The 26,192-nt window shown below is 47.9% G+C and overlaps 2 protein-coding genes across 5 annotated transcripts in view; one reads left to right on the top strand and one right to left on the bottom strand.

Moving 5' to 3' along the window:
• The window catches only part of RBBP4 (RB binding protein 4, chromatin remodeling factor), a 29,837-nt gene extending 27,216 nt beyond the window's left edge, over positions 1-2,621 (top strand). The window contains exon 12 of the mRNA XM_003276372.4: positions 1,611-2,621. Coding sequence (XP_003276420.1) covers positions 1,611-1,676 — 66 coding nt within the window. The 3' untranslated portion in view covers positions 1,677-2,621. The remainder of the gene's footprint in view (positions 1-1,610) is intronic.
• SYNC (syncoilin, intermediate filament protein) lies at positions 2,057-26,192 on the bottom strand. 4 transcript variants are annotated; one of them, XM_003276371.4, is made up of 5 exons: positions 26,034-26,192; positions 17,579-18,749; positions 5,873-5,997; positions 5,628-5,704; positions 2,057-3,830 (listed from the first exon to the last, which is right to left on the bottom strand). In XM_003276371.4, exons 1-5 carry the CDS (start codon positions 26,084-26,086, stop codon positions 3,820-3,822), a joined length of 1,437 nt encoding a protein of 478 aa, XP_003276419.2. In that variant the 5' UTR covers positions 26,087-26,192; the 3' UTR covers positions 2,057-3,819. The 4 variants fall into 4 exon arrangements, with proteins under 4 accessions (XP_003276419.2, XP_012366840.2, XP_030679194.1 ...); XM_012511386.2 differs by lacking the exon at positions 5,628-5,704; XM_030823334.1 differs by lacking the exon at positions 26,034-26,192 and having other exon boundaries at positions 2,334-3,830; positions 17,579-18,991.

Genomic DNA, 26,192 nt, shown 5'->3' on the forward strand with positions numbered 1-26,192 from the left:
TATTCTATACAAGAACAGTTTTTCTCTTCAATATATAGAGATTTGGAACATGTTGTTTTGGAAGTTTTAAGTGTGCAGTTCAGCAGTCTTCAGTGTATTTACAGTTGTGCAACCATCAACTACAGTTAGTTTGAGAACATTTTCATCATCCGAAAAAGAAACCCTGTACCCATTAGCCATCATTTCCTATTTTTCTCATAGTCCCCCAGCCCTGGGCAGCCATCAAGCTAGGGATTTGCCTGTTTTGGACCCCTATTTTTTTTAGACAAAGTCTTGCCCCCCGGGCTGGAGTGCAGTGGCGTGATCTCGGCTCACTGCAACCTCCGCCTCCTGGGTTCAAGCGATTCTCCTGCCTTAGCCTCCCAAATAGCTGGGATTACAGGCGCCTGTCACCATGCCTGGCTAATTTTTATCTTTTTAGTAGAGACAGGGTTTCACCATGTTGGCCAGGCTGGTCTCGAACTCCTGGCCTCAGGTGATACGCCCGCCTTGGCCTCCCAAAATGCTAGGATTACAGGCGTGAGCCACCACGCCTGGCCTGGACACCTTACATAAATAAAATCCTAAAGTATGTGACGGCTTTTTTTTTTTTTTTGGCACACAGTCTTGCTTTGCCGCCCAGGCTGGAGTGCAGTGGTGCAATCTTGGCTCACTACAACCACCACCTCCCAGGTTAATCAATTCTTGATGCCTCAGCCTCCCAAGTAGCTGGGACCACAGGTGTGCACCCCCACACCTGGCTGATTTTTGTATTTGTAGTAGAGATGCAGTTTCACCATGTTGCTCAGGCTGGTCTCAAACTCATGACCTCAAGTGATCCATCTGCCTCAGCCTCCCAAGTGCTGGGATTACAGGCGTGAGCCACTACACCTGGCCTGACTTTTTTATGCCAAATAATATTGCATCATATGGATTGGATATATCATGTATCCATTTTATTAGTTGATGTATATTTGGATTGTTTTTACTTTTTGGCTATTATTAATCATGTCTGGTTAGGCCGGGCACAGTGGCTTACGCCTATAATCCTAGCACTTTGAGAGGCCGAGGCGGGCAGATCACCTGAGATCAGGAGTTCGAGACCAGCCTGGCCAACATGGTGAAACCCCATCTCTGTTAAAAATACAAAAATTAGCCAGGCGTAGTGGCATGTGCCTGTAATCCTAGCTACTCTGGAGGCATAGGTTGCAGTGAGCCGAGATGGTGCCACTGCACTCCAGCCTGGGAGACAGAGCAAGACTCCATCTCAAAAGGAAAGAAAAATAATAATGCCTGGTTAAAGAACTCAAGAATGTTGGTTATCAAGACAAATAGTATCCACACTTCAGTTTTGTGGGAATGTCCTAATCAGGGGCCTGGGGACCAGCTGCCTATTTTTATTAGAACATGATCATGCTAATTAATATTTCATAACCCATTATAGGTTGTCTCCGGATACTTTCATCCAAGAATTGAATAGTTGTTTCATCTAAGAATTGAATAGTTGTAAAACAGATTGTGTGGCCCAAAAGCTCTATTTGCTGTCTGGCTTCCTGGCTTAATCTGTTGTTGAAACCTTGAGTTTTAGAAGAAGTCTTCATGTTTAAATTCTTTTTCTTGTTTTTGGGCAGGCAGAGAACATTTATAATGATGAAGACCCTGAAGGAAGCGTGGATCCAGAAGGACAAGGGTCCTAGATATGTCTTTACTTCTTGTGATTTTAGACTCCCCTTTTTTCTTCTCAACCCTGAGAGTGATTTAACACTGGTTTTGAGACAGACTTTATTCAGCTATCCCTCTATACAATAGGTACCACCGATAATGCTATTAGCCCAAACAGTGGGTGTTTTCTAAATATTAATAGGGGGGCTTGGTTCAACAAAGCCACAGACTTACGTTGAAATTTTCTTCAGGAATTTTCTAGTAACCCAGGTCTAAAGTAGCTACAGAAAGGGGAATATTATGTGTGATTATTTTTCTTCTTATGCTATATCCCCAAGTTTTTCAGACTCATTTAAGTAAAGGCTAGAGTGAGTAAGGAATAGAGCCAAATGAGGTAGGTGTCTGAGCCATGAAGTATAAATACTGAAAGATGTCACTTTTATTCAGGAAATAGGGGAGATTCAAGTCATATAGATTCCTACTCAAATCTTGACACCTGACTTTCCAGGATGCACATTTTCATATGTAGACCAGTTTCCTCTTGGTTTCTTCAGTTAAGTCAAAACAACACGTTCCTCTTTCCCCATATATTCATATATTTTTGCTCGTTAGTGTATTTCTTGAGCTGTTTTCATGTTGTTTATTTTCCTGTCTGTGAAATGGTGTTCTTTTTTTTTTGTTGTTGGTGTTTGTTTTTTTTTTTTTAACTTGGGACCACCAAGTTGTAAAGATGTATGTTTTTACCTGACAGTTATACCACAGGTAGACTGTCAAGTTGAGAAGAGTGAATCAATAACTTGTATTTGTTTTAAAAATTAAATTAATCCTTGATAAGAGTTGCTTTTTTTTTAGGAGTTAGTCCTTGACCACTAGTTTGATGCCATCTCCATTTTGGGTGACCTGTTTCACCAGCAGGCCTGTTACTCTCCATGACTAACTGTGTAAGTGCTTAAAATGGAATAAATTGCTTTTCTACATAACCCCATGCTGATGGGTTTTATTTAGTATAAAACATCCATCAAACACCAGTCTCTGGCTTCTAGAAGAGTCCTTCAGATGACAGTTGTTTTCCATGGTCTTTGACTATCAAGAGCAGAATTAAATATAATAGTCCCAGAGCTGTAGAAAAGAGCTTTACTCCTTCCCAGGGAAAGTGAAAGACATAAAACACTGAATCAGAGGTGGCACAGATTAGTCTCTGATAAGGTAACGTTTCTTTGAAGTCTATCTCTAGAGAACTACATGGACTTTCAAGAGTGTCAAAGGCAGTGTGGTAGAGAGAATTTAAGGCAAAATTTAAATTTGGAAAAGGTGCTTGAACCTTTTCTCAGAGAGAGGTTTTATCTCCCCAGTGTTTTTCACTGGGGCCTTTACTTAGGTTAGAAATAATAGGCTTTGAATGCCTCTATCACCAGATGCAATAACCAGTTAAAATGCCTGTTTTTTCCCAATCACTTAGTTTTTTTTGTTTGTTTGTTTTTTAACTGAGTAGATCATTCTGACCCAAAACCACTTTCATGAGGTGAGATCCTTGGGAAAATCTGAATAGCGTTAACCATTAGATTCAAATCTCGATTGGTTTCTTTTCAAGTCTAGTTGTTTTAAGAGTATAGTGAGAATTACTTTGATACAATTTTAAGAATAAACTATATGGGTCAGCATATTCTTGAACAAAAAGTAAACTTTGTAGAAGTATTCATTTAAATTCTAACACTCATGGCACAAAAGAATGGAAATTGTAAACCCATGTAATGGAAATTGGCTATTTTTTGACCCCACATGTGCCCCTCAAAAATGGTTTTGGTTTGGGTCAACACAAGGCAAGATACATTCTTTAAAATACTCCCAGATGCGTCCATACATTCATCCTTTACTCAGTGTATATGTGAGGGTTGCTGCTGGAAGACAGGAGGCTCATTTTTCCTTTCCTTGGTGCATTGAGATCAGTATCAACAGCAGATGAAATAGAATCCAGCAAAGAGTTGACATGTTCTGCCTCCGGCCAACTCTAGAATCTTTTTAAGCAGGTCAGCCAGTATTTGCAGCTTCCACAGGATGAATTGCTTGCCAAGTTTCTGGCGCTTTTGTCTGTTTGGAAGAGTACGTCCAAAGGGTACTTAGTGATCCTTTGCTAAGAAGTTTTTGCTGTTTCTGGGTTACAGATTTGGCCATATATTTCTAAACAGCCCCTGTAAGGTTGAAAGAAAAAGAGAAAGTTTATAACAATGAACTTCTGAGGTTTAGTTACTGCAGGCTTTGTTGAGAAGAGATTGTTACAGTGTGATTTATGGATGATCAGGGATGACTTTCCCCTAGCAAATATTTAGATGCCTCCTGTTTGTCAAATTGAATGGTAACCTATGTGATGGTGACGGGAGGGATAGTTAAACGTTTTCTCTGCTAGGTTAACTTCTCACAGGTATAATTACAATGCCTGAAATTCTGTAGTTTCATTTCTTTGGATTAGTCATTGTCTTTTCCAGATCGTACTTTTAATCTGATCCACACAAAGGTAGTTAGCAGATCATTAACCTCAATTGCAAGGTTATAATTTCTCAAACATTAAGCATATTATCAGTCATGTGGATTCAAACACAGTATAAGAAAATCCTCAAGGCTGGGTGCGGTGGCTTATGCCTGTAATCCCAGCTACTTAGCAGGCTGAGGCAGGAGTATTGTTTGAACCCAGGAGGCAGAGTTGCAGTGAGCCAACTACTCCAGCCTGGGCAACATAGCAAGACCCCCCATCTCTACTAAAAAAATTTTTTTAAAAAATAATAAAATCCTAGAAAATTAGAAAAAGCAACAATAGTTACTTGTGGCCCAGGCACGGTGGTTCACGCCTGTAATCCCAGCACTTTGAGAGGCTGAGGCAGGTGGATCACACGGTCAGGAGTTCAAGACCAGCCTGGCCAAGATGGTGAAACCCTGTCTCTACTAAAAATACAAAAACTAGCTGGCCGTGGTGGCACGCTCCTGTAGTCCCAGCTACTCAGGAGGCTGAGACAGGAGAATCGCTTGAACCCAGGAGGTGGAGGTTGCAGTGAACCAAGACCGTGCCACTGCACTCCAGCCTGGGTGGCAGAACGAGACTCTGTCTCAAAAAAAAAATTAAAGTTACTTGCGAATTTGATGTAAGTTTAGGAAATGAATAAAATTTATAGGCATCTGTATAATGTACAACTTGACACGGACTTTCTTTTATCCTTAGTTTCTTTCACGGACTCTAGAACTTTTATGAGAATATACTGGTAAAACATTGGGGAGGGATCCTGAATAGGTGATTGGTCAGAAAGATGCCTTCAGTTTTGTCAGTGTCTAAAAGTTAAGTCTGTGTAGGCCAGGCACAGTGGCTCACACCTGTAATCCCAGCACTTTGGGAGGCCAAGGCAAGTGGATCACAAGGTCAGGAGATCGAGACCATCTTGGCCAACATGGTGAAACCCCGTCTCTACTAAAATACAAAAAATTAGCCAGGAGTGGTGGTGCTTGCCTATAATCCCAGCTACTTGGGAGGCTGAGGCAGGGGAATCGCTTGAACCCAGGAGGCAGAGGTCACGCCACTGCACTCCAGCCTGGCAACACAGCAAGACTCCATCTCAAAAAAAAAATTTGTTTTGTTTTTTTGAGGCAGTCTCACTCTGTTGTACAAGCTGGAGTGCAGTATTATGATCTTGACTCACTGCAACCTCTGCCTCCTGGTTCAAGCGATTCTCCTGCCTTGGCCTCCTGAGTAGCTGGGATTATAAGTGCCTGCCACTATGCCCAGCTAATTTTTGTATTTTTAGTGGAGACGGGGTTTCACCATGTTGGCCAGGCTGGTCTCGAACTCCTGACTGCAGGTGATCCACCCTCCTCGGCCTCCCAAAGTGCTAGGATTACAGGCGTGAGCCACTCCGCCCGGCCTGTTGTTTTTAAGGCATTAATTAGTATTGTTAGGAAAGCAGTAACAATGCAAACACCACTCTTCTCTCCACAAAGATCACCTTGAGACTGTGTCTCCATTCCACCTGCCTGAGAAGTGGGAGCATCAGCCTGTTCCAGGCTCTTGGGTAGCATAGCCCTTTAAAAAAAGAGAGCCATTTTCCATATGTTTGTGGATAAGCACAATTTGAAAATCATTTCCCAAATCCTTTTTTTGTTTTTGACTCTAAGGCAAAATTTTCCCTAAGCCCTCCCACCATCCCCTTAGCCAGTGTTAGATAAGATTTGTGTAGCAGCAGAAACTGACTTATAAGTAGAGAGCTCTTCAGCCAGACTGAGCCTTAGCTGCTCCATCTCTTTGTTCTTCTGTTGCTGGAGTTGCACCCCATTTCTCAACTGCCTCTGGCGTTCTTCCATTTCCTCCAGCTGTTCCTGCATGAGATGGCCGAGAACATTTCTAATGAGCCAAACAATAAAAACTCACATTGTCCACTCTTATTTATAAAACACTTTTTTGTTCATTGTTTAATCTTCATAGCAGTATTGAGGCTGGTATTTATATGATAGGTTACGAAACAGAGGTTCCAAGAGGTTGTGTCTTGGGAGAAAAGTGGCAATGCTTTTGAAAATGGTGAACTAAAAGGAATCTTATCTGTTAACCACAGCTTACTTAATAGAATCCTGGGAGGGTGATCGGGACTGTTTAGTATTACAACCTTAGTGTCATTGAGGAGGATTTTGGTCTAGTTAGTGAGCTGAGTTTCATATACCTCTCCCTCCATGTGCAGGTTTGTTAACATAATTGGTAGTGTTTTTTTGTTTGTTGGTTTGTTTGTTTTTTTTGAGACGGAGTCTCACTCTGTCCCCCAGGCTGGAGTGCAGTGGCGCGATCTCGGCTCACTGCAAGCTCCGGCCTCCTGGGTTCACGCCATTCTCCTGCCTCAGCCTCCCCAGTAGCTGGGACTACAGGCGCCCGCCGACACGCCCGGCTAAGTTTTTGTATTTTTAGTAGAGATGGGGGTTTCACCGTGTTAGCCAGGATGGTCTCGATCTCCTGACCTCGTGATCCGCCCGCCTCGGCCTCCCAAAGTGCTGGGATTACAGGCTTGAGCCACCGCGCCCGGCCCATAATTGGTAGTTTTTAATAATACAAAATACTTAAATTGAAATACAGAAGTGTGGCAACAATTATTAAATATTGGCTAGAATTCTAGGAGAGTTACACAACTAGTGGGAGTCCATGTTTAGAAAATAAATGGCTTAAGGAAAAAGTTTTTGTGTCCAAAGCTCCTTAAAGTCAGAGATATTTCTGCCTGGTACTTACCTTAACATCATGTGGAAATTGATGCTTTAATGAGGGTGTTGGCTATCCTAGGTGTTAATTTCCTGCATCCTTTTTTCTTCTTATTTATTTCTTTTTGTATAGAGACAGGGTCTTGCTATGTTGCCCAGGCTGATCTTGTTCCTGGGCTCAAGCAGTCCTCCCGCCTCAGTCTCCCAAAGTGCCGGGATTACAGGTGTGAGCCACTGTGCCCAGCTTATCCTTTTTTCATTACACAAAAAGACTGAATTTGTTTAGTTGTTCTAAGTTGGAAGATGAAGATGGTATGCACAGGAGGCCCTTGGGAGCCCTCATAACTTTGTCATTCTTCCAAAATCAGGCTGGGATGCATTCTGTAAATTGTCCCTGCCTAGGATGTATACCTGAGGAATAAGGTAAGGAAGATGTCAGCAAGTCAGTCTCTGGTTTACCTGCTAGCTGGCATGGATCCTTAAGGAAGCAGGAGGGAGTTGGGAAGAGAGGAAGGGGTGAAGTTGGTATCTTTTAAAGGGAGAGTGACTTTACCTCAGATTTTGAAGAATACTAAGGAATCCAGTTGTTGGGGTACATGTTATTATTAGAAGGATCTGGATAATTTATCCTCTGAGTCATACTTGACATTGTACCTGTGGCACATCAGTCCGCACTGTTTGATACTCTGGCTGAATCTCAGCTTTCACCAACATTGTCAAAGGACCTTTTTTAGTGCCCAGCCATGCCTAAGAGTGTGTCATCTGAAGAGGGAAGCAGCTGCATACTGCTGTCCTGATTGCTCATTCCTCACTACCTACCAGACCTGTTGGTAAGGTACAAAAGTACATGCTTGGAAAAGCAGTCTGCACCACCAGTGATAAGCTGTGACAGAGTGGAACAGCCTCAATGAAATGAAGGATTGCTACAGTGGCATTAAGGATGGTCTCTCTTAATCCTGTGTTAACCACTAGATTAACTTTACAATCAACTCAAAATCCTTCAAAGGCCTTCCACTTTCTTTAGTGGCATTCAGACCCCCTCTAGTTTGACCCCTACCTCCAACTTGAGCCTCCATTACACTTCCCTATGAACATTTTCCTCTAGCCCTGGACTACTAGTACCGAAGCCACTAGTCACATAGGACTCATTTGAAATATGACTAGTCTCAACTGAGATGTGATGTAAGTGTAAAATACACAGCAGATTTCTTTTGTTGTTGTTGTTGTTGTTTTGAGACGGAGTCTCGCTCTGTCGCCCAGGCTGGAGTGCAGTGGCGCAATCTCAGCTCACTGCAAGCTCCGCCTCCCGGGTTCACGCCATTCTCCTGCCTCAGCCTCTCCGAGTAGCTGGGACTACAGGCGCCCGCCACCACGCCCGGTTAATTTTTTGTATTTTTAGTAGAGATGGGGTTTCACTGTGGTCTCGATCTCCTGACCTCGTGATTCGCCCCCCTCGGCCTCCCAAAGTGCTGGGATTACAAGCATGAGCCACCGCGCCCGGCCCACAGCAGATTTCTAAGACAGCACACAAAAAGAATGTAAAATATGTCAAAAATATTTGATACTGATTACATGTTGAAATATATGTGTTGGGTTAAATAAAATGCGTTAAAGTTAATTTCATCTGTTTCTTTTTTTAATAGAGCTACCAGAACATTTAAAATGACATCTGTGGCTTGCAGTGATAGACAGCACTACTCTAGCCTGACCAACTCATATCTGTGTGCCTGTGTTCCTGCCACTTTTTTCACCTAGACAGCCAGTCCCTTGTTTTCTGCTGCCTTCTACCTACATACTAATTTCCCAAGGGCCAGTACATGTCTGTCTACAGTTGCCCCAGCACTTGCATTGACAGCATTCCCAATTTTAATTTTCTACATAGGCCAAAGACAAAGAAAGGATACTTTCCCCAACTCAGGAAAAGGGGAACTGCTACAGCAATAGTAGTATAAAGTAACAGGTGCTGTGGAAACAGGAGGGTTATCTGTCGCACACTAAGGATATCAGGGGAAACTTCAGGAAGAAGGGAAACGGGTTTAAACGATGAGTAAAGAGTTAAAGGGGAAGAAGAGGTCTAATCAATGTGTAGTCACGGAATTGTGGGAAAGTGGCTTACTAGTTCATTCCCTGCAACCCTATGGATATGGGAGTATTATTAATCTCATGTTTCATGTGAGGGTGCTGAGCCACAGAGCTTAGGTAATTTGTCCAAAGTTTCCAACTTAGTGATAGAGCCAGGATTTGCCATTGGCTTAGAGCTCATACTCAAAGTAATAGGATTTTTAGTCGTTGTCAAACTTTTCTGTGCAACCCCAAAAGCTAGCCAAATTGGAGTGCCCCTGGTACTTTTCAGTTAGAGAATAACTCCACTTTTACCTGCTTTATATGTTGGCATGCTATGTAAAATTCTCTGGGGGAGAAGGTCCACACCTTTAGAGAAAACTTTAGTTTTGGAAACCACTGGTCTAAAGAATACATAAAACTGGCCAGGCACGGTGGCTCATGCCTGTAATCCCAGCATTTTGGGAGGTTGAGGCAGGCGGATCATCTGAGGTCAGGAGTTCGAGACCAGCCTGGCCAACATGATGAAACCCAGTCTACTAAAAATACAAAAAATTAGCCGGGCATGGTGGCGGGTGCCTGTAATCCCAGCTACTTGGGAGGCTGAGGCAGGAGAATCGCTTGAACCTGGGAGGTGGAGGTTGCAGTGAGCTGAGATTGCGCCATTGCACTCCAGCCTGGGGGACAACAGCGAGACTTCATCTCAAAAAAAAAAAAAAAATACATAAAACTGTTTAATACACCAGGCACGGTGGTTCACGCCTGTAATCCCAACACACTGGGAGGCCAAGGTGGATCACCAGGTCAAGAGATCAAAACCATCCCGGCCAACGTGGTGAAACTCCATCTGTACTAAAAATACAAAAATTAGTTGGGCGTGGTGGCATGCGCCTGTAGTCCCAACTTCTCGGGAGGCTGAGGCAGGAGAATTGCTTGAACTCGGGAGGCAGAGGTTACAGTGAGCCAAGATCACGCCATTGCTGGGATTACGGGTGTGAGCCACTGCACCCGGCATGAATTTATTCTTAAGGTTCAGCTCCAGCATCTTGAAGTGCCTGAGTATGAACTCAAGCTAGATTGTTCAGGAGTTACATCCTCGCTCCATCACTCTCAAGCTGCCTAACCCTGGGCAAATCACTGCTCTGCCTTACCTCTGTCTTATTTTTCAAATGCCTTATACCTAACTCACAGAGATGTAAGGACTAAAGGAATTATTTGGTGTAAAGAACTTCAAGTACATACTATTGTTTTTTGTTTTTGTTTTTGTTTTTTTTTTGAGACGGAGTCTCGCTCTGTCACCCAGGCTGGAGTGCAGTGGCGCAATCTCGGCTCACTGCAAGCTCCGCCTCCCAGGTTCACGCCATTCTCCTGCCTCAGCCTCTCCGAGTAGCTGGGACTACAGGCGCCCGCCACCACGCCCGGCTAATTTTTTGTATTTTTAGTAGAGACGGGGTTTCACCGTGGTCTCGATCTCCTGACCTCGTGATCCGCCCGCCTCGGCCTCCCAAAGTGCTGGGATTACAAGCGTGAGCCACCGCGCCCGGCCTAACTATTGTTGATCTATGAAATGTCCCCTCGTTTGCCCAGGTTGGGGTAGTCATGCCTGTTTTCATCAGGACAGTGCCTTATCACTACAGCTGTTACAGTGCTTATAACATTGAAATGTGTTTAATTGATTCCAAGACTGTCACATTTTAACATCTCGGATCAGGATGCATGTTAAAATCAACAGTGCTTAGATTTTACGAAATACACTCTTTTTGTCTGTTATGCTTCCTTCTGGAGTACAAACTTTTTTTTTTTAAGACGGAGTCTCTGTCGCCCAGGCTGGAGTGCAGTGGCGTGATCTCAACCTCCACCTTGCGGGTTCAAGCAGTTCTCCTGCCTCAGCCCCCGAGTAGCTGGGATTACAGGCATGCACCACCACACCCGGCTAATTTTTTGTATTTTTAGCAAGACAGGGTTTCACCGTGTTAGCCAGGATGGTCTCGATCTCCTGACCTCATGATCTGCTTGCCTCTGCCTCCCAAAGTGTTGGGATCATAGGCGTGGGCCACCGCGCCCGGCCTCTGGAATACAAACTCTTTGAGGGCAGGAGCGTTACCCCCACCCCCCAACACACACACTTTTTTTTTTTTTTTTTTTTTCTGAGACGGACTCTTGCTCTGTTGCCAGGCTGGAGTGCAGTGGCGCAGTCTCGGCTCACTGCAACCTCTGCCTCCCGTGTTCAAGCAATTCTCCTGCCTCATCCTCCGGAGAAGCTGAGAATACAGGCACGTGCCACCACGCCCAGCTAATTTTTGTATTTTTTAGTAGAGATGGGGTTTCACCATGTTAGCCAGGATGGTCTCAATCTCTTGACCTTGTGATCCGCCTGCCTCCGCCTCCCAAAGTGCTGGGATTACAGGCATGAGCCACCGCACCTGGCTTTTTTTTTTTTTTTGAGGTGAGTCACTCTGTCACCCAAGCTGGAGTGCAGTGCCACAATCTCAGCTCACTGCAACCTCTGCTGCCCAGGTTCAAGCTATTCTGCCTTAGCCTCCTGAGTAGCTGGGATTACAGGCGCCTACCACCACGCCTGGCTAATTTTTTTGTAGTTCTAGCAGGGACAGGGTTTCACCATCTTGGCCAGGCTGGTCTTGAACTCCTGACCTCATGATCCACACACCCGGCCACACATACTATTTCTAATTGCTATTGCCAGCACATAGCTCACTGCCTGGCCCACTGTAATTAGGCACTTAGAAACTTGAATGAATTGCCGGGCGCGGTGGCTCACGCTTGTAATCCCAGCACTTTGGGAGGCCGAGGCGGGCAGATCACGAGGTCAGGAGATCGAGACCACGGTGAAACCCTCTCTCTACTAAAAATACAAAAAATTAGCCGGGCGTGGTGGTGGGCGCCTGTAGTCCCAGCTACTCGGAGAGGCTGAGGCAGGAGAATGGCGTGAACCCGGGAGGCGGAGCTTGCAGTGAGCCGAGATTGCGCCACTGCACTCCAACCTGGGCGACAGAGCGAGACTCCGTCTCAAAAAAAAAAAAAAAAAAAAAAAAAAAGAAACTTGAATGAATTGATGAAGGTGATGACAGAGGCAACGTTAAGAGTGGAGTGCAGCCTAAGGATTAAAGGGACACCCTTAAGAAGTAAGCTGATGGGCCGGGCACGGTGGCTCACGCCTGTAATCCCATCACTTTGGGAAGCCGAGGCGGGCGGATCACAAGGTCAGGAGATCGACACCATCCTGGCCAACATGGTGAAACCCCATCTCTACTAAAAATACAAAAATTAGCTGGGCGTGGTGGCATGAGCCTGTAGTCCCAGCTACTCGAGGGGCTGAGGCAGGAAAATCGCTTGAACCCAGGAGGCGGAGGTTGCAGTGAGCCAAGATTGTGCCACTGCACTCCAGCCTAGCAACAGAGTGAGACACCGTCAGAAAAAAAAAAAAAAAAAAAGTAAGTTGATGAAATAGAACTTTAGCAAACAGTTTAGGAAGCCATTTCAGAAAGAAAACTTACGTCCTTCAGACCTTGCTTCCTACTTTAATGATGGTATAGCAACAAGAGAAGCTATTACACTACCAAGAGTGTTTCAGGCCAGACAAGGTGGCTCACACCTGTAATCTCAGCAACTCGGGAGGCTGAGGCAGGAAGACCAAGACTTCTTCTCAATAGAAAGAGAAAGATTCATTTGATAGAGATTAGATAGACAGACTTCTGAATATTCTTTTTAAAACTTTGTGTCCTAAGATTATCTTTGGAAAACAATCCTTGGGAAATCATCAAATCTGAAACCATCTTAACCTCTTCCTTAGAGTAGCTTTCTAATTATTCTCCATTGCTCTGCATCTGTAGCCCACTTTATATCCTGCCACCAGTACTTCTTGTAATCCCAGCACATTGGGAGGCCGAGACGGGTGGATCACGAGGTCAGGAGTTGGAGACCAACCTGGCCAAGATGGTGAAACCCCATCTCTACTAAAAATACAAAAATTAGCGGGGCCTGGTGGCGGGCACCTGTAATCCTAGCTACTCGGGAGGCTGAGGCAGGAGAATCGCTTGATCCAAGAGGCAGAGATTTTGGTGAGCCAAGATCATGCCACTGCACTGTAGCCTGGGTGACAGAGCAAGACTCCATCTCCAAAGAAAAAAAAAAAAAGTAGAGAGGCAGGCAGTGGCTCAAGCCTGTAATCCCAGCACTTTGGGAGGCCGAGCCAGGCGGATCACCTGAGGTCAGGAGTTCGAGACCAGTTAGCTAACATGGTAAAATTTCATCTCTACCAAAAACACAAAAGTTAGGGCCGGGCATGATGACTCATGCCTGTAATCCCAGCACATTGGGAGGCCGAGGCAGGCAGACTGCCTGAGCTCAGGAGTTCAAGACCAGCCTGGGCAATACGGTGAAACCCCGTCCCTACTATACAAAAAATTGGCCGAGCTCGGTGGCTCACACCTATAATCCCAGTACTTTGGGAGGCCGAGGTGGGTGGATCATGAGGTCAGGGGATCCAAACCATCCTGGCTAACATGGGGAAACACTGTCTGTAATAAAAATACAAAAAATTTGGCCGGGCGCGGTGGCTCAAGCCTGTAATCCCAGCACTTTGGGAGGCCGAGGCGGGCAGATCACGAGGTCAGGAGATCGAGACCATCCTGGCTAACACGGTGAAACCCCGTCTCTACTAAAAATACAAAAAATTAGCCGGGCGTGTTGGCGGGCGCCTGTAGTCCCAGCTACTCGGGAGGCTGAGGCAGGAGAATGGCGTGAACCCGGGAGGCGGAGCTTGCAGTGAGCCGAGATGGTGCCACTGCACTCCAGCTTGGGCGACAGCAAGACTCTGTCTCAAAGAAAAAAAAAAAAATTAGCCAGCTGTGGTGGCATGCACCTGTAGTCCCAGCTACTCGGGAGACTGAGGCAGGAAATCGCTTGAACCCAGGAGGCAGAGGCTGCAGTGAGCCCAGATCATGCCACTGCACTCCAGCCTGGGTAACAAAGCGAGCCTCCTCCAAACAAACAAACAAAAATTTGCCAGGCGTGGCAGTGTGCACCTGTAATCCCAGCTACTCGGGAGGCTGAGGCAGGAGAACTGCTTGAACCCGGGAGGCAGAGGTTGCAATGAGCCGAGATCACACTATTGCACTCCAGCCTAGGCAATAGAAGAGACTCCGACTAAAAAAAAAAAATTAGCTAGGTCCATGGTGGTGGGCACCTGTAATCCCAGCTACTTGGGAGGCTGAGGCAGGAGAATCACTTGAACCTGGGAAGCGGAGGTTGCAGCAAGGCGAGATCGTGCCACTCCACTCCAGCATGGGTGACAGAGGGAGACTCCATCTCAGAAAAAAAATTAAAAAAAAAAAAGTAGCAAGGCAATCATGTTATTTCCCTGATTAAATCCCTTTAATGATGCAGCAGACTACTGAATAAAGTCCAAAACTCAAGCTTTTCACCTGTAGCCAAGTTACTAATTATATTTCAGATATGTTGAGTTAGATAAAATATATTTAAATTAATTTTACCTATATCTTTTCTCCCCTGCTCCCCTCAGGCTTAGCTCAGCTGAATCTTTGCCTATTTTAATGTGGCTTTTAGAAAATTTATAATTATTTATGTGACTTGCATTATATTTCTGTTGGGCAGCACTGGTCTAGATTCTCCCTATACTTTCATACCTAGCTCAAATTCCACCTCTGGCCGGGCGCGGTGGCTCACGCTTGTAATCCCAGCACTTTGGGAGGCCGAGGCGGGCGGATCACGAGATCAGGAGATCGAGACCACGGTGAAACCCCGTCTCTACTAAAAATACAAAAAAATTAGCCGGGCGTGGTGGCGGGCGCCTGTAGTCCCAGCTACTTGGAGAGGCTGAGGCAGGAGAATGGCGTGAACCCAGGAGGCAGAGCTTGCAGTGAGCCGAGATCGCGCCACTGCACTCCAGCCTGGGCAACAGAGCGAGACTCCGTCTCAAAAAAAAAAAAAAAATTCCACCTCTTTTTTCATGAAGAGTTCTCTGATTTAACCAGTGGCTAAAAATAATCTATCCCGGCCGGGCGTGGTGGCTCACGCCTGTAATCCCAGCACTTTAAGAGGCCGAGGCGGGCGGATCACAAGGTCAGGAGATCGAGACCATCCTGGCTAACACAGTGAAACCCCGTCTCTACTAAAAATACAAAAAATAAGCCTGGCGTGGTGGCGGGTGCCTGCAATCCCAGCTACTCAGGAGGCTGAGACAGGAGAATGGCGTGAACCCGGGAGGCGGAGCTTGCAGTGAGCTGAGCGCCACTGCAATCCAGCCTGGGCAAAAGTGACAGACTCTGTCTCAAATAATAATAATAATCATCATCATCATCTGTCCCACAGCCCTTTTACCTGCACCTCTCATAAATTGCCTATTACTTTCTACCCTGAGATACAACTATTAATGTAATGTCTGTCTGAGTATTGGCTATTAAGGATAGTATTGATGCTAAATAAATGACTTTTCACTAGACTGTGAACCAATTTTTTAAAAAATAGGGTAAGGGGAATATGAAGAGTTTAAAAACATTCAGTATTACTGCTGGGTGCGGTGGCTGACGCCTGTAATCCCAACACTTTGGGAGGCTGAGGACGGCGGATCACCTGAGGTCAGGCGTTTGAGACCAGCCTGACCAACATGGTGAAACCCCATCTCTACTAAAATACACAAATTAGCTGGACATGGTGGCACAGGCCTGCAATCCCAGCAACTTGGGAGGCTGAGGCAGGAGGATTGCTTGAACCCAGGAGGCAGAGGTTGTAGTGAGCTGAGATTGTGCCACTGCACTCCACTGCACTCCAGCCTGTGTGACAGAGCCAGACTCTGTAAAAATAATTGGGAGGCCGAGGTGGGTGGACTGCCTAAGCTCAGGAGTTTGAGACCACCCTAGGCGACATGGTGAAACCCCATCTCTACTAAAATACAAAAAATTAGCCGGGTGCAGTGGCGGGCACCTGTAGTCCCAGCAACTCAGGAGGCTGAAACGAGAATTGCTTGAACCCAGGAGGTGGAGTTTGCAGTGAGCTGAGATTGGTCCAGTGCACTCCAGCCTGGGTGAAAGAGCAAGACTCCGTCTCAAAAAATAAATAAATAAATAAATAAATAAAGATAAAAATAAAAAACATTCAGTATTATGACCCCAAAAACCACAGTGTTGTTTGTTTGTTTGTGTTTTTGTTTTTTTTGAGACGGAGTCTCACTCTGTCGCCCAGGCTGGAGTGCAGTGATGCAATCTCAGCTCACTCAACCTCTGCCTCCCAGGTTCAAGTGATTCTCCTGCCTCAGCTTCCCAAGTAGCTGGGACTACAGGCATGTGCCACCACGCCCCCCTAATTTTTGTCTTTTTAGTAGAGACGGGGTTTCACCATATTGGCTATGCTTGTCTCATACTACTGACCTTGTGATCCACCCACCTCAGCCTCCCAACCGAAGTGCTGGGATTACAGGCGTGAGCCACCGCTTCCGGCCAGAGTGTTTTCATAATACAAACTACAGAAAGCTTGACAAAATCTTCAGTGAAGCGAATGCAGCCATTTCAACAGGGAAACTTGTTCCCTTAAGGGCATATCAAAATCTCTGGGAGGACATAGATTTTTAAGTTTATCCAAAGGAATCAGTGTTTCAAAAGATTAAAGTACTGCTTAGAGCACCACACTACAGTCTTCTCATTAGTGCCCAGCAGCACATGTGCTCTGAGCCTTGAGTGGCAGACAGTAATACAACAATAAGTAAAATGTATTCCCTACCTTCTGAAAGTTCACAGTCTAGGAGGGACTACGTAATTGTTTATTCACTTAGTATTTATATCCCACTCTGTTCTAAAAACGGATTAGAACTGGCTCACACTTAATCAGAAATAACTTGAATGCAAGAGAGATGGGACAAATGCACATAAAAGGAAAGTGAAGATTAGAGGATTCTATTAAGGTTGGTGCAGAATTAATTGCAGCTTTTGCCATTAAAAATACTGGAGCCCAGGATTTCAAGACCAGCCTGGGCAACATGGCAAAACCCTGTCTACAAAAAATACAAAAATTGGCCGGCCACGGTAGCTCACACCTATAATCCTAGCTCTTTGGGAGGCCAAGGCTGGTGGATAGCTTGAGCTCAGGAGTTCAAATCCAGCCTGGGCCACATGGTGAAACCCTGTCTCTACAAAAAATTAGCCAGGTATGGTGGCACACACTTGTAGTCCCAGCTGCTTGGGGGCACTAAAGCAGGAGGATTGCTTGAGCCCAGGAGGTCGAGGCCGCAGTGAGCCCTCAAGATTGCACCTGTCTCAAAAAAGAAAAAATTAGCTGGGCATGTTGGTGCACAGTTGTGGTCCCAGCTACTCAAGAGGCTGAGGTGGGAGAGTGGTGTGAACCCAGGAGGCAGAGCTTGTAGCGAGCTGAGATCGCACCACTGCACTCCAGCCTGGGCGACAGAGTGAGACTCTGTCTCAAAAAAAAAAAAAACAGAGTGCAGATAACTTTAGTCCCTAGCATGGGCCTGAATGAATGAAGAATGGAGAAAAGAATTGCGTGGCCCCAAAGAACAAATTTTTCTTCCTACATGTGACACTATCCTTCAGCCCCAAAGACCTTGGACTCTGGCCACTCTTTCCCCAGGTTAAAAGACCTCAGTTCATTCCATGCCCAATGGGCCTACCCTGTACTGCTGCACCTCTTCATCTCGTTTTTGCCTCACAAGTGCGATCTGGTCCTCCAGGTTCCTGTTTTGCAGGCGGAGCTGCCGGGCCTCTGCTTGCAGGGGTCTCAGAGCCTCCTTCATCTCCTGGATCTCAGCCTGGGTTTTCTGCAGAGCTTTCGTCCCAGCTTCTTTCCTCTCTAGGAGCTGCAGGAGCTGAGGCTCGTATTCCTCCTCCAGGTCCTGGCGGCTCTCTGCCATGAGATTCTCAAACTGGGCAGAGAGTCGCCGGCTTTCCTGGAGAAAGTGCCCATCCCTCTGGCTTGGAGGGGCTTCTAGTTGTTGCCGCAGCTGCTCCTTCTGCTTCTGATAGGCATCCCGGAGCTGGGCCAGTTCCTCTGAGAGCTGGGTTGCCCTCGTAGTCAGCACTTCCCGGAAATCGGCAAACTGAGCCACGTCCTGCTGGCGGCACTCCAGCTGGTATTGGAAGGCCACACATTCCTTCGTCACTTTGAAAAGCTTCTGCTTGACCAGCCGGATCTCCTCCCTTAGGCCATCTCTCTCCAGCTCTGCTTGGGCATGGAGCTTGTAGGCAGCCAGGATGTCTTGATGGACTTGCTGTACCTCCTGTAGGGCTGGTTCCCGGAGCAGTACAAGCTCATGGATGAGCTGATCCCTCTCCTCTTCCAGCTGGGCCACAGCTTGGACACACTGCTGGAAACGCCCCTCTAGCAATTCCAGGTCCTCTATGCTCAGGTTCTCCTCCATGCTGGGGCTCGGCTCGGCTCTGCGGCTCTCCTCGGGGTTAGATTCCTCCGCCCTTGTGACTGTCATAACAACCTGCTGTGGGCTTGTGGGCTTTCCTGGCTCCCCGGGCCCCTCCACAAACTGTATCCAATCTGGCTCCATGGTTTCCTCCACACACACTGTCTCCTCTGGATTCCCAGGCTCCTCCACACGCAGAGCCTCATCTGGCTGCACGGCCTCCTCAATATACAGGGCCTCCTCTGCCTTCTCAGTCTCTTGCACATAGAGTGTCTCATCAAGGTCACCTGTGTCGTCCAGGTAGAGAATGTCTTCGAGGTTTAAGGACCCCTCTGAAGATAGAGTAACTTCTGGGTTCAAGGCTTCTGCCTCATTTAGGGATTCAGAGTTCTCTGGAGGAGGAGAATTGGCCTCTGCTCTTGTTTTCCTGCAAAAGCAATGACTGAAAGTGAAAGGGCAGCCACAATCCAAGGATGGTGCGATCCCGGAGCCAGCAGCCACGGGCCTAGACCACCTCAGGTTCTCAGACATCAGCAGCCACTCGTCTGCTCCCTCCACTCTGTCAATCCACCCCTCCACACACCCAACCACTGTGTAGATCCCCTGCCAGCATCCCAGCAACATCACCATATGGTCTCTGCTTATGCAGCTCCAAGGACCCGACATACCTCAGGCACCACTGTTTCTTCCACAATTATAATAAATATATGTTTTTTTGAGACGGAGTCCTGCTCTGTCGCCCAGGCTGGAGTGCAGTAGTGCCATCTCGGCTCACTGCAACCTCTGTCCCCTGGTTCATGCAATTCTCTTGCCTCAGCCTCCCAAGTAGCACCACCATGCCATTTTTTTTTTTTTTTTTTTTTTTTTTGAGACGGAGTCTTGCTCTGTCCCCCAGGGTGGAGTGCAGTGGCGCGATCTCAGCTCACTGCAAGCTCCACCTCCCAGGTTCAAGCCCTTCTCCTGCCTCAGCCTCCCAAGTAGCTGGGACTACAGGTGCCCGCCAACACGCCCGGCTAATTTTTTGTATTTTTAGTAGAGACAGGGTTTCACCGTGTTAGCCTGGATGGTCTCGATCTCCTGACCTCGTGATCTGCCCGCCTCGGCCTCCCAAAGTGCTGGGATTACAGGCTTGAGCCACCGCACCCGGCTTTTTTTTTTTTTTTTTTTTTTTTTCGAGACGGAGTCTTGCTCTGTTGCCAGGCTGGATTGCGGTGGTGCGATCTCGGCTCACTGCAACCTCCGCCTCCCGGGTTCAAGTGATTCTCCTGCCTCAGCCTCCTGAGTAGCTGGGATTACAGGCACATGCCAACACGCCCAGCTAATTTTTGTATTTTTAGCGGAGATGGGGTTTCACCATGTTAGTCAGGCTGTTCTCAAACTCCTGACCTCGTGATCTGCCCGCCTCAGCCTCCCAAAGTGCTAGGATTATAGGCGTGAGCCACTGTGCCTGGCCCAGTTCTAATAAAATTATAACGTTGAGGTAAAACCTTCCTTGCAACGTTGTTTTTTTTCTTTGAGATGGAGTCTTTTTTTTTTTTTTTTTTTTTTTTTTTTTTTGAGACGGAGTCTCGCTCTGTCGCCCAGGCTGGAGTGCAGTGGCGCAATCTTGGCTCACTGCAAGCTCCGCCTCCCGGGTTCACGCCATTCTCCTGCCTCAGCCTCTCCGAGTAGCTGGGACTACAGGCGCCCGCCACCACGCCTGGCTAATTTTTTTGTATTTTTAGTAGAGACGGGGTTTCACTGTGGTCTCGATCTCCTGACCTCGTGATCCACCCGCCTCGGCCTCCCAAAGTGCTGGGATTACAAGCGTGAGCCACCGCGCCCGGCCGAGATGGAGTCTTGCTCTGTCACCCAGGCTGGAGTGCAGTGGTGCCATTTCAGCCTCCGCCTCCCGAGTAGCTGGCACTACAGACACGTGCCACCACACTCAGCTAATTTTCGTATTTTTAGTACAGATGGGGTTTTACCATGTTGGCCAGGCTGGTCTCAAACTCCTGACCTCAAGTGATCCGCCCCCTTCAGCCTCCCGAAGTGTTGGGATTACAGGCGTTGAGCCACCACGCCCAGCCCTTCCTTGTAACTTTTAGCCACTGGATTTACCTGATTCTTCCTTCTAGGATCAGATATTTCTACCTTCCTTTCTATATAAGTTATCTAAACACTTAAAGATAACCATGGTCAGCCAGGCTCGGTGGCTCACACCTGTAATCTCAGCACTTTGGGAGGCCGAACCAGGTAGATCACCTGAAGTTGGGAGTTCAAGACCAGCCTGACCAACATGGAGAAATCCCATCTCTACTAAAAATACAAAATTAGCCAGGCGTGGTGGTGCATGCCTATAATCCCAGATACTCAGGAGGCTGAGGCAGGAGAATCTCTTGAACTTGGGAGGCGGTGGTTGCAGTGAGACGAGATTGCACCATTGCACTCCAGCCTGGGCAACAACAGCGAAACTCCGTCTCAAAAAAAAAAAAAAAGATAACCATGGTCAAGTGTGGTGTCTCATGTCTGTAATCCCAGCACTTTGGGAGGCCAAGACCTCTTGAGTCCAGGAGTTTAAGGCCAACGTGGGCAGCATGGCGAAACCCCATCTCTACAAAAAACTACAAAAAATTAGCTGGGCATGACGGGGCACACCTGTAGTCCCAGATACTTGGGAGGCTGTGGTGGGAGAATCACCTGAGCCTGGGAGGTCGAGGCTGCGGTGAGCCGTGATTGCACCACTCTGCACCCCAGCCTGGGCAACAGAGACCCTGTCAAAAAACAAAAACAAAAAAAAAACAAACAACAACAAAAAAACAGCTTATCTTTGTTATTCCACACATGTCCAGGTTTCCAGTGCCCTCTTCATTTGTGTCATATCCTTGTGACACAAATGACAGCTTTCAGACTGTCACTCTCTTGAGGATTTTTTTTTAATTTACCTTTATTCTTAAGTTCCCCAAGAGCTAGAAATTGGGATGGGTATCAAAAGCAGTGCCCCAGGGCTGGGCGAGATGGCTCACGCTTGTAATCCCAGCACTTTGGGAGGCCAAGACCGGTGGATCACCTGAGCTCCGGAGTTCGAGATCAGCCTGGCCAACATGCTGAAACCCCGTCTCTACTAAAAATACAAAACTTAGCAGGGCATGATGGTGCATGCCTGTAATCTCAGCTACTCGGGAGGCTGAGGCACAAGAATCGCTTGAACCTGGGAGGCAGAGGTTGCAGTGAGCCGAGACCACACCACAGCCTGGGCGACAGACCAGGACTCCATCTCAAAAAAAAAAAAAAAGCAGGCCAGGCACAGTGGCTCACGCCTGTAATCCCAGCACTTTGGGAGGCTGAGGCAGGTGGATCATGAGGTCAGGAGATTGAGACCATCCTGGCCAACATGGTGAAACCCTGTCTCTACTAAATACACAAAAATTCGCCGGGCATGGTGGCCGGCACCTGTAGTCCCAGCTACTCGCGAGGCTGAGGCAGGAGAATGGTGTGAACCTGGGAGGCGGAGCTTGCAGTGAGCCAAGATTGCGCCACCGCACTCCAGCCTGGGCAACAAAAGCAAACTCTGTATCAAAAAAAAAAAAAAAAGTTTTTCATACCAAGTGCTTGTAAGCAACATTTCTTGTTTCTGTAAAAGTTCATCTTGTTAGAACTGGCCCACCCTTCTAGCCTGTCAAACGCTCTTGAAGACAGATTCTATCATTCCGACATCTGAGCTCTTTGACCCAGCTGCCTATTGCCTGCCAGCTCAGTCAGTTCCCACTGGGGAGTGCTCTCTTGCTGCTTTGCCCCTCAAATGCAAATGGCTTTGGTCTTTCCTGTTTCTGATTTTTGTTTTTGTTTTTGTTTTGTTTTGTTTTTTTTGTTTTTTTTGAGATGGAGTCTCCCTCTGTCGCCCAGGCCTGAGTACTGTGGCATGATCATAGCTCACTGCAGCCTCAACCTCCCTGGCTCAAGCCATCCTCCTGCCTCAGCCTCCTGGGTAGCCAGGACTACAGGCACGTAGCACCACACCCACTAATTTTTTAACTTTTTGTAGAGATGAAGTCTCACTATGTTGCTCAGGCTGGTCTCAAACTCCTGAGCTCAAGCGATCCTCCTACCTAAACCTCCCAAAGTGCTGGGATTACAGGCATGAGCCACCACATCCGGCCACAGGCAAGAAATCTTCAGACAGCTCTTTCCCTCCCCTGTATAGCCAGTTCACTGAGAATTGACTTTTCTTTTCTTTTCTTTTTTCCTTTTTCTTTTTTTTGAGATGGAGTTTCACTCTGTCGCCCAGGCTGGAGTGCAGTGGCGTGGTCTCAGCTCACTGCAACCTCCTCCTCCTGGGTTCAAGTGATTCTCCTGCCTCAGCCTCCTGAGTAGCTGGGACTATAGGTGCCTGCCACCATGCCCGGCTAATTTTTGTGTATTTAGTAGAGACAGGGTTTCACCATGTTGGCCAGGATGGTCTCAATCTCCTGACCTCGTGATCCACCAGCCTCGGCCTCCCAAAGTGCTGGGATTACAGGCACGAGTCACTGCGCCCGGCCAAAAAGTGACCTTTCTTAGAAAGACTACGGTCTCCATTCCCCTCTTCTGCATCACACTTTCAGGGCCCTACTCCAAGTCATCATGTCTCACTGGCACTTTTGTCCTGGTCTTCTAAAAGGACTTCCTCCTCTCCTCAACTCCATCTATTCTCTACACCACCACAGTTAATTTGCCACAACACAGAGTGAACTATTGTTCCACTTCGCCAATAAATACCCAAACTGCTAGGCATGGTTTCAAAGTCCTTAAAGATGTGGCCCAAACATACCCTTTTTTTTTTTTTTTTGAGCCAGAGTCTCGCCCTGTTGCCCAGGCTGGAGTGCAGTGGTGCAATCTCAGCTCACTGCAACCTCTGCCTCCTGGGTTCAAGCAATTCTCTGCCTCAGCCTCCCGAGTAGCTGGGACTACAGGCGCCCACCACCATGCCTGGCTAATTTTTTGTATTTTTAGCAGAGACAGGGTTTCACCATCTTGGCCAGGCTGGTCTCGAACTCCTGACCTCGTGATCTGCCTGCCTTGGCCTTCCAAAGTGCTGGGATTACAGGCATGAGCCACCGCACCCGGCCCCAAACATACCTTTTTTAGCTTCCTCTCACATTATTCCTGCAACCCACCCAATGCTTGACATCCCAGAGCTTGCATTAACTTTTTACACCTCCTACTCTAAGCCCACGGTGTCCAGCTGAGAAATGCAGCTTCTCAAAAACCACCTAACTAGAGAACAACCCTGTACTACCTGGGAAGGCAGCGCTCCTAGAGCCAGGGCCAGGAAGGATGCACCTGCTCAGCCAGCCAAACCCACTCTGATAGTCAACAGTCCTTGCTTTCCCAGCAGACGGCCCTTTCATCATTCTCGTGCCGAGCCGCCCACCTTGGAATGACTTCACCGTGTTCAAGATTATTCTAGGCATTTTACATGAATACTCATTTATAGAATCCTCATCATCTATTGGCTGGGCGTGGTGGCTCACGCCTGTAATCCCAGCACTTTGAGAGGCTGAGGCGGGTGGATCACCTGAGGTCAGGGGTTTGAGACCAGCCTGGCCAACATGGTGAAACTCCGTCTCTACTAAAAATACAAAAAATTAGCTGGGTATGGTGGCACGTGCCTGTAATCCCAGCTACTCGGGAGGCTGAAGCAGGAGGGTCGCTTGAACCTGGGAGACAGAGGTTGCGGTGAACTGAGATTGTGCCATTGCCCTCCAACCTGAGCAACGAGAGTGAGACTCTGTCTCAAAAAGAAAGAAAGAAAGAAAGAAAGAAAGAAAGAAAGAAAGAAAGAAAGAAAGAATCCTCATCTATTATCTCCATTTTATAGATGAGGAAGCCAATGCACAGAGTAAAGAACTCACACAAGGTTCCACAACTGTTGTAAGTGGTGGAGGCTGGAGAAGGCCTGCGGTATTTACCACCCTCCTAGGATAGGCGTGAGGTCCAAAAGAGGTAACTACAGCACATATAAAAAGCCTGGCATGCAGCAGTCACAATATACTTTTTTTTTTTTTTTTTTGAGATGGAGCTTCACTCTTGTTGCCCAGGATGGAGTGCAATGGTGTGATCTCCACTCACTGCAGCCTCTGCCTCCTGGGTTCAAGCAAGTCTCCTGTCTCAGCCTCCCAAGTAACTGGGATTACAGGCACATGCCACCACGCCTGGCTAATGTTTGTATTTTTAGTAGAGCCGGGGTTTCACCATGTTGGCTGGGCTGGTCTTGAACTCCTGACCTCAGGTGATCCGCACACCTTGGCGTCCCAAAGTGCTGGGATTACAGGCGTGAGCCACCGCGCCCGGCCCACAATATCCCTCTATCTACCTAACAAATTTCTACTCATCCTTCAAGCCCTGCTCAAACTTCATCTCTTCCATAAAGTATCTCCCAGACAGCCCCATGTGTGTTCTCAGGGCACTCTGTATGCAGCACATCTTCACACTTACTGCTCCAGTTACAGAAGTGCACGTGTCTGTCTCCCTGATAGTGAGTTTCCTAAGGACAAGCAGAGTTCTCATTCTGCTCTGTATCCTAGGGTGGGGCTCTGTAAGGGCAGACAGGCAGAAACCAGATGAACTCCAAGGAGGAAATCTGCCCAAGGTCGAATGGCAAAGCTGGAAGTAAAACCCAGGCCTCCTGACCTCCAAGCTGTGGTGTTAGCACACATCGTGTTGCCTCCACCACCCCACCCATGGCACCAGGCCTCTGCTGGGTGCTGCCCTCGCACAGCTGCCTCTTTTAAACAGAGAGAGGAGGGAAAGAAGCAGATGACAGGAGGCTCAGAGGAGAGGAAGCCAGCTTAGCTGGGGCCCCTGACCTCGGGCTTCCTTGAGCCCTGGGCAGCCTGCCTCTGACACTCTGTCCCTGTCCCCAGAGAACCGCAGAGCTCTCCAACCCTGTTCAGGGATGTGGCTGGGAGTGCATGTGACACTATGCAGGCAAGGGTCCGTGTGTCTGACTGTAGCTGTAGGCGTGTGGACAGCAGTATGGGCAAGTGTGTGTGTGTAAGACCGCTCAGCTTTGTGCCCCTGTGTGACAGTGAAGGGGTGTCAGGAGGTGTGTATTTGCACCCTCACCTCTTGGTACACTGGGAAGTTCCAGAGCCACAGTATGACCTGGGACAGAAATACTCACCCCTCACCCCAAACCCCTCAGCCACAGGTCCCTTCCCCCACTAATCAGCGGTGCCCTGCCAGCAGGGATAGTGGAGGGCCCCTGGACCTTTCCCCCACCCATCCCAGGCCAGACCGGAGAGAACGAGCCCTGATAGACTCTTAACTTCAAGCTGGCAGATGCCCAGCCTTGCACCAAGTGGCTTCCACACAGCCAATTCAGCAGGGGAGGCCTCCGTCTCCACCTGACATTTGCAGGGAGGAATGAAGGCAAGCGAGAAGTGTCTTTGGCTGCTAAGGGCCAAATGGCACTTGAGCGGTGGATGCTCACTCGCCTGAAAGGGTTAATTCTCATGTAGCCCCGGGAGGGGGAGGGGTATTATAAAAAGCCACAGACAAAAGGAGGTGCCAGGACCCCGGGACGGCCCGACTCCCCGAAGTCCCCTCACGAGGCGGCTCCAGTGCCCCACCCCGGCTGGACCACTACCCCTAGGCAGGCGAAAGACGCCCGCGGTCGGGGGGAAAGGGAACCCGTCCAGCAGCAACCCCTCCCCAGGGGGGCGGCGACGCGGGCCCGGCACGGTCCTACCTCGCGGCCTGGGAGGCGCCGTCCCCGCCGCGCCGGGGCTCCGGGCTGGCCATGGCTGCGCGACCCCGGGCTGGCGGCCGCGTTATTAATAGCCGGGCCCGCGGGCCCCTCGCTCCGGCGCCCGCGCCCGCCGCACTGCCAGCTGCAGCCGACACCGGA

Source organism: Nomascus leucogenys, chromosome 12 (genome assembly GCF_006542625.1).
Source record: "Nomascus leucogenys isolate Asia chromosome 12, Asia_NLE_v1, whole genome shotgun sequence".
NCBI lineage: Eukaryota > Metazoa > Chordata > Mammalia > Primates > Hylobatidae > Nomascus > Nomascus leucogenys.

Excerpts from the sequence above, each read along its gene's own strand:
- SYNC (XM_030823334.1), bottom strand. The coding sequence starts at position 18,988 with ATGTCGGGTCCTTGGAGCTGCATAAGCAGAGACCATATGGTGATGTTG. Across the intron at positions 5,998-17,578 it reads AAGAGGTGCAGCAGTACAGG|GAACAGCTGGAGGAAATGGA; the intron begins GTAGGCCCATTG and ends CATCTCATGCAG. Across the intron at positions 5,705-5,872 it reads GAAGAGCTCTCTACTTATAA|GGCTATGCTACCCAAGAGCC; the intron begins GTCAGTTTCTGC and ends CTTTTTTTAAAG.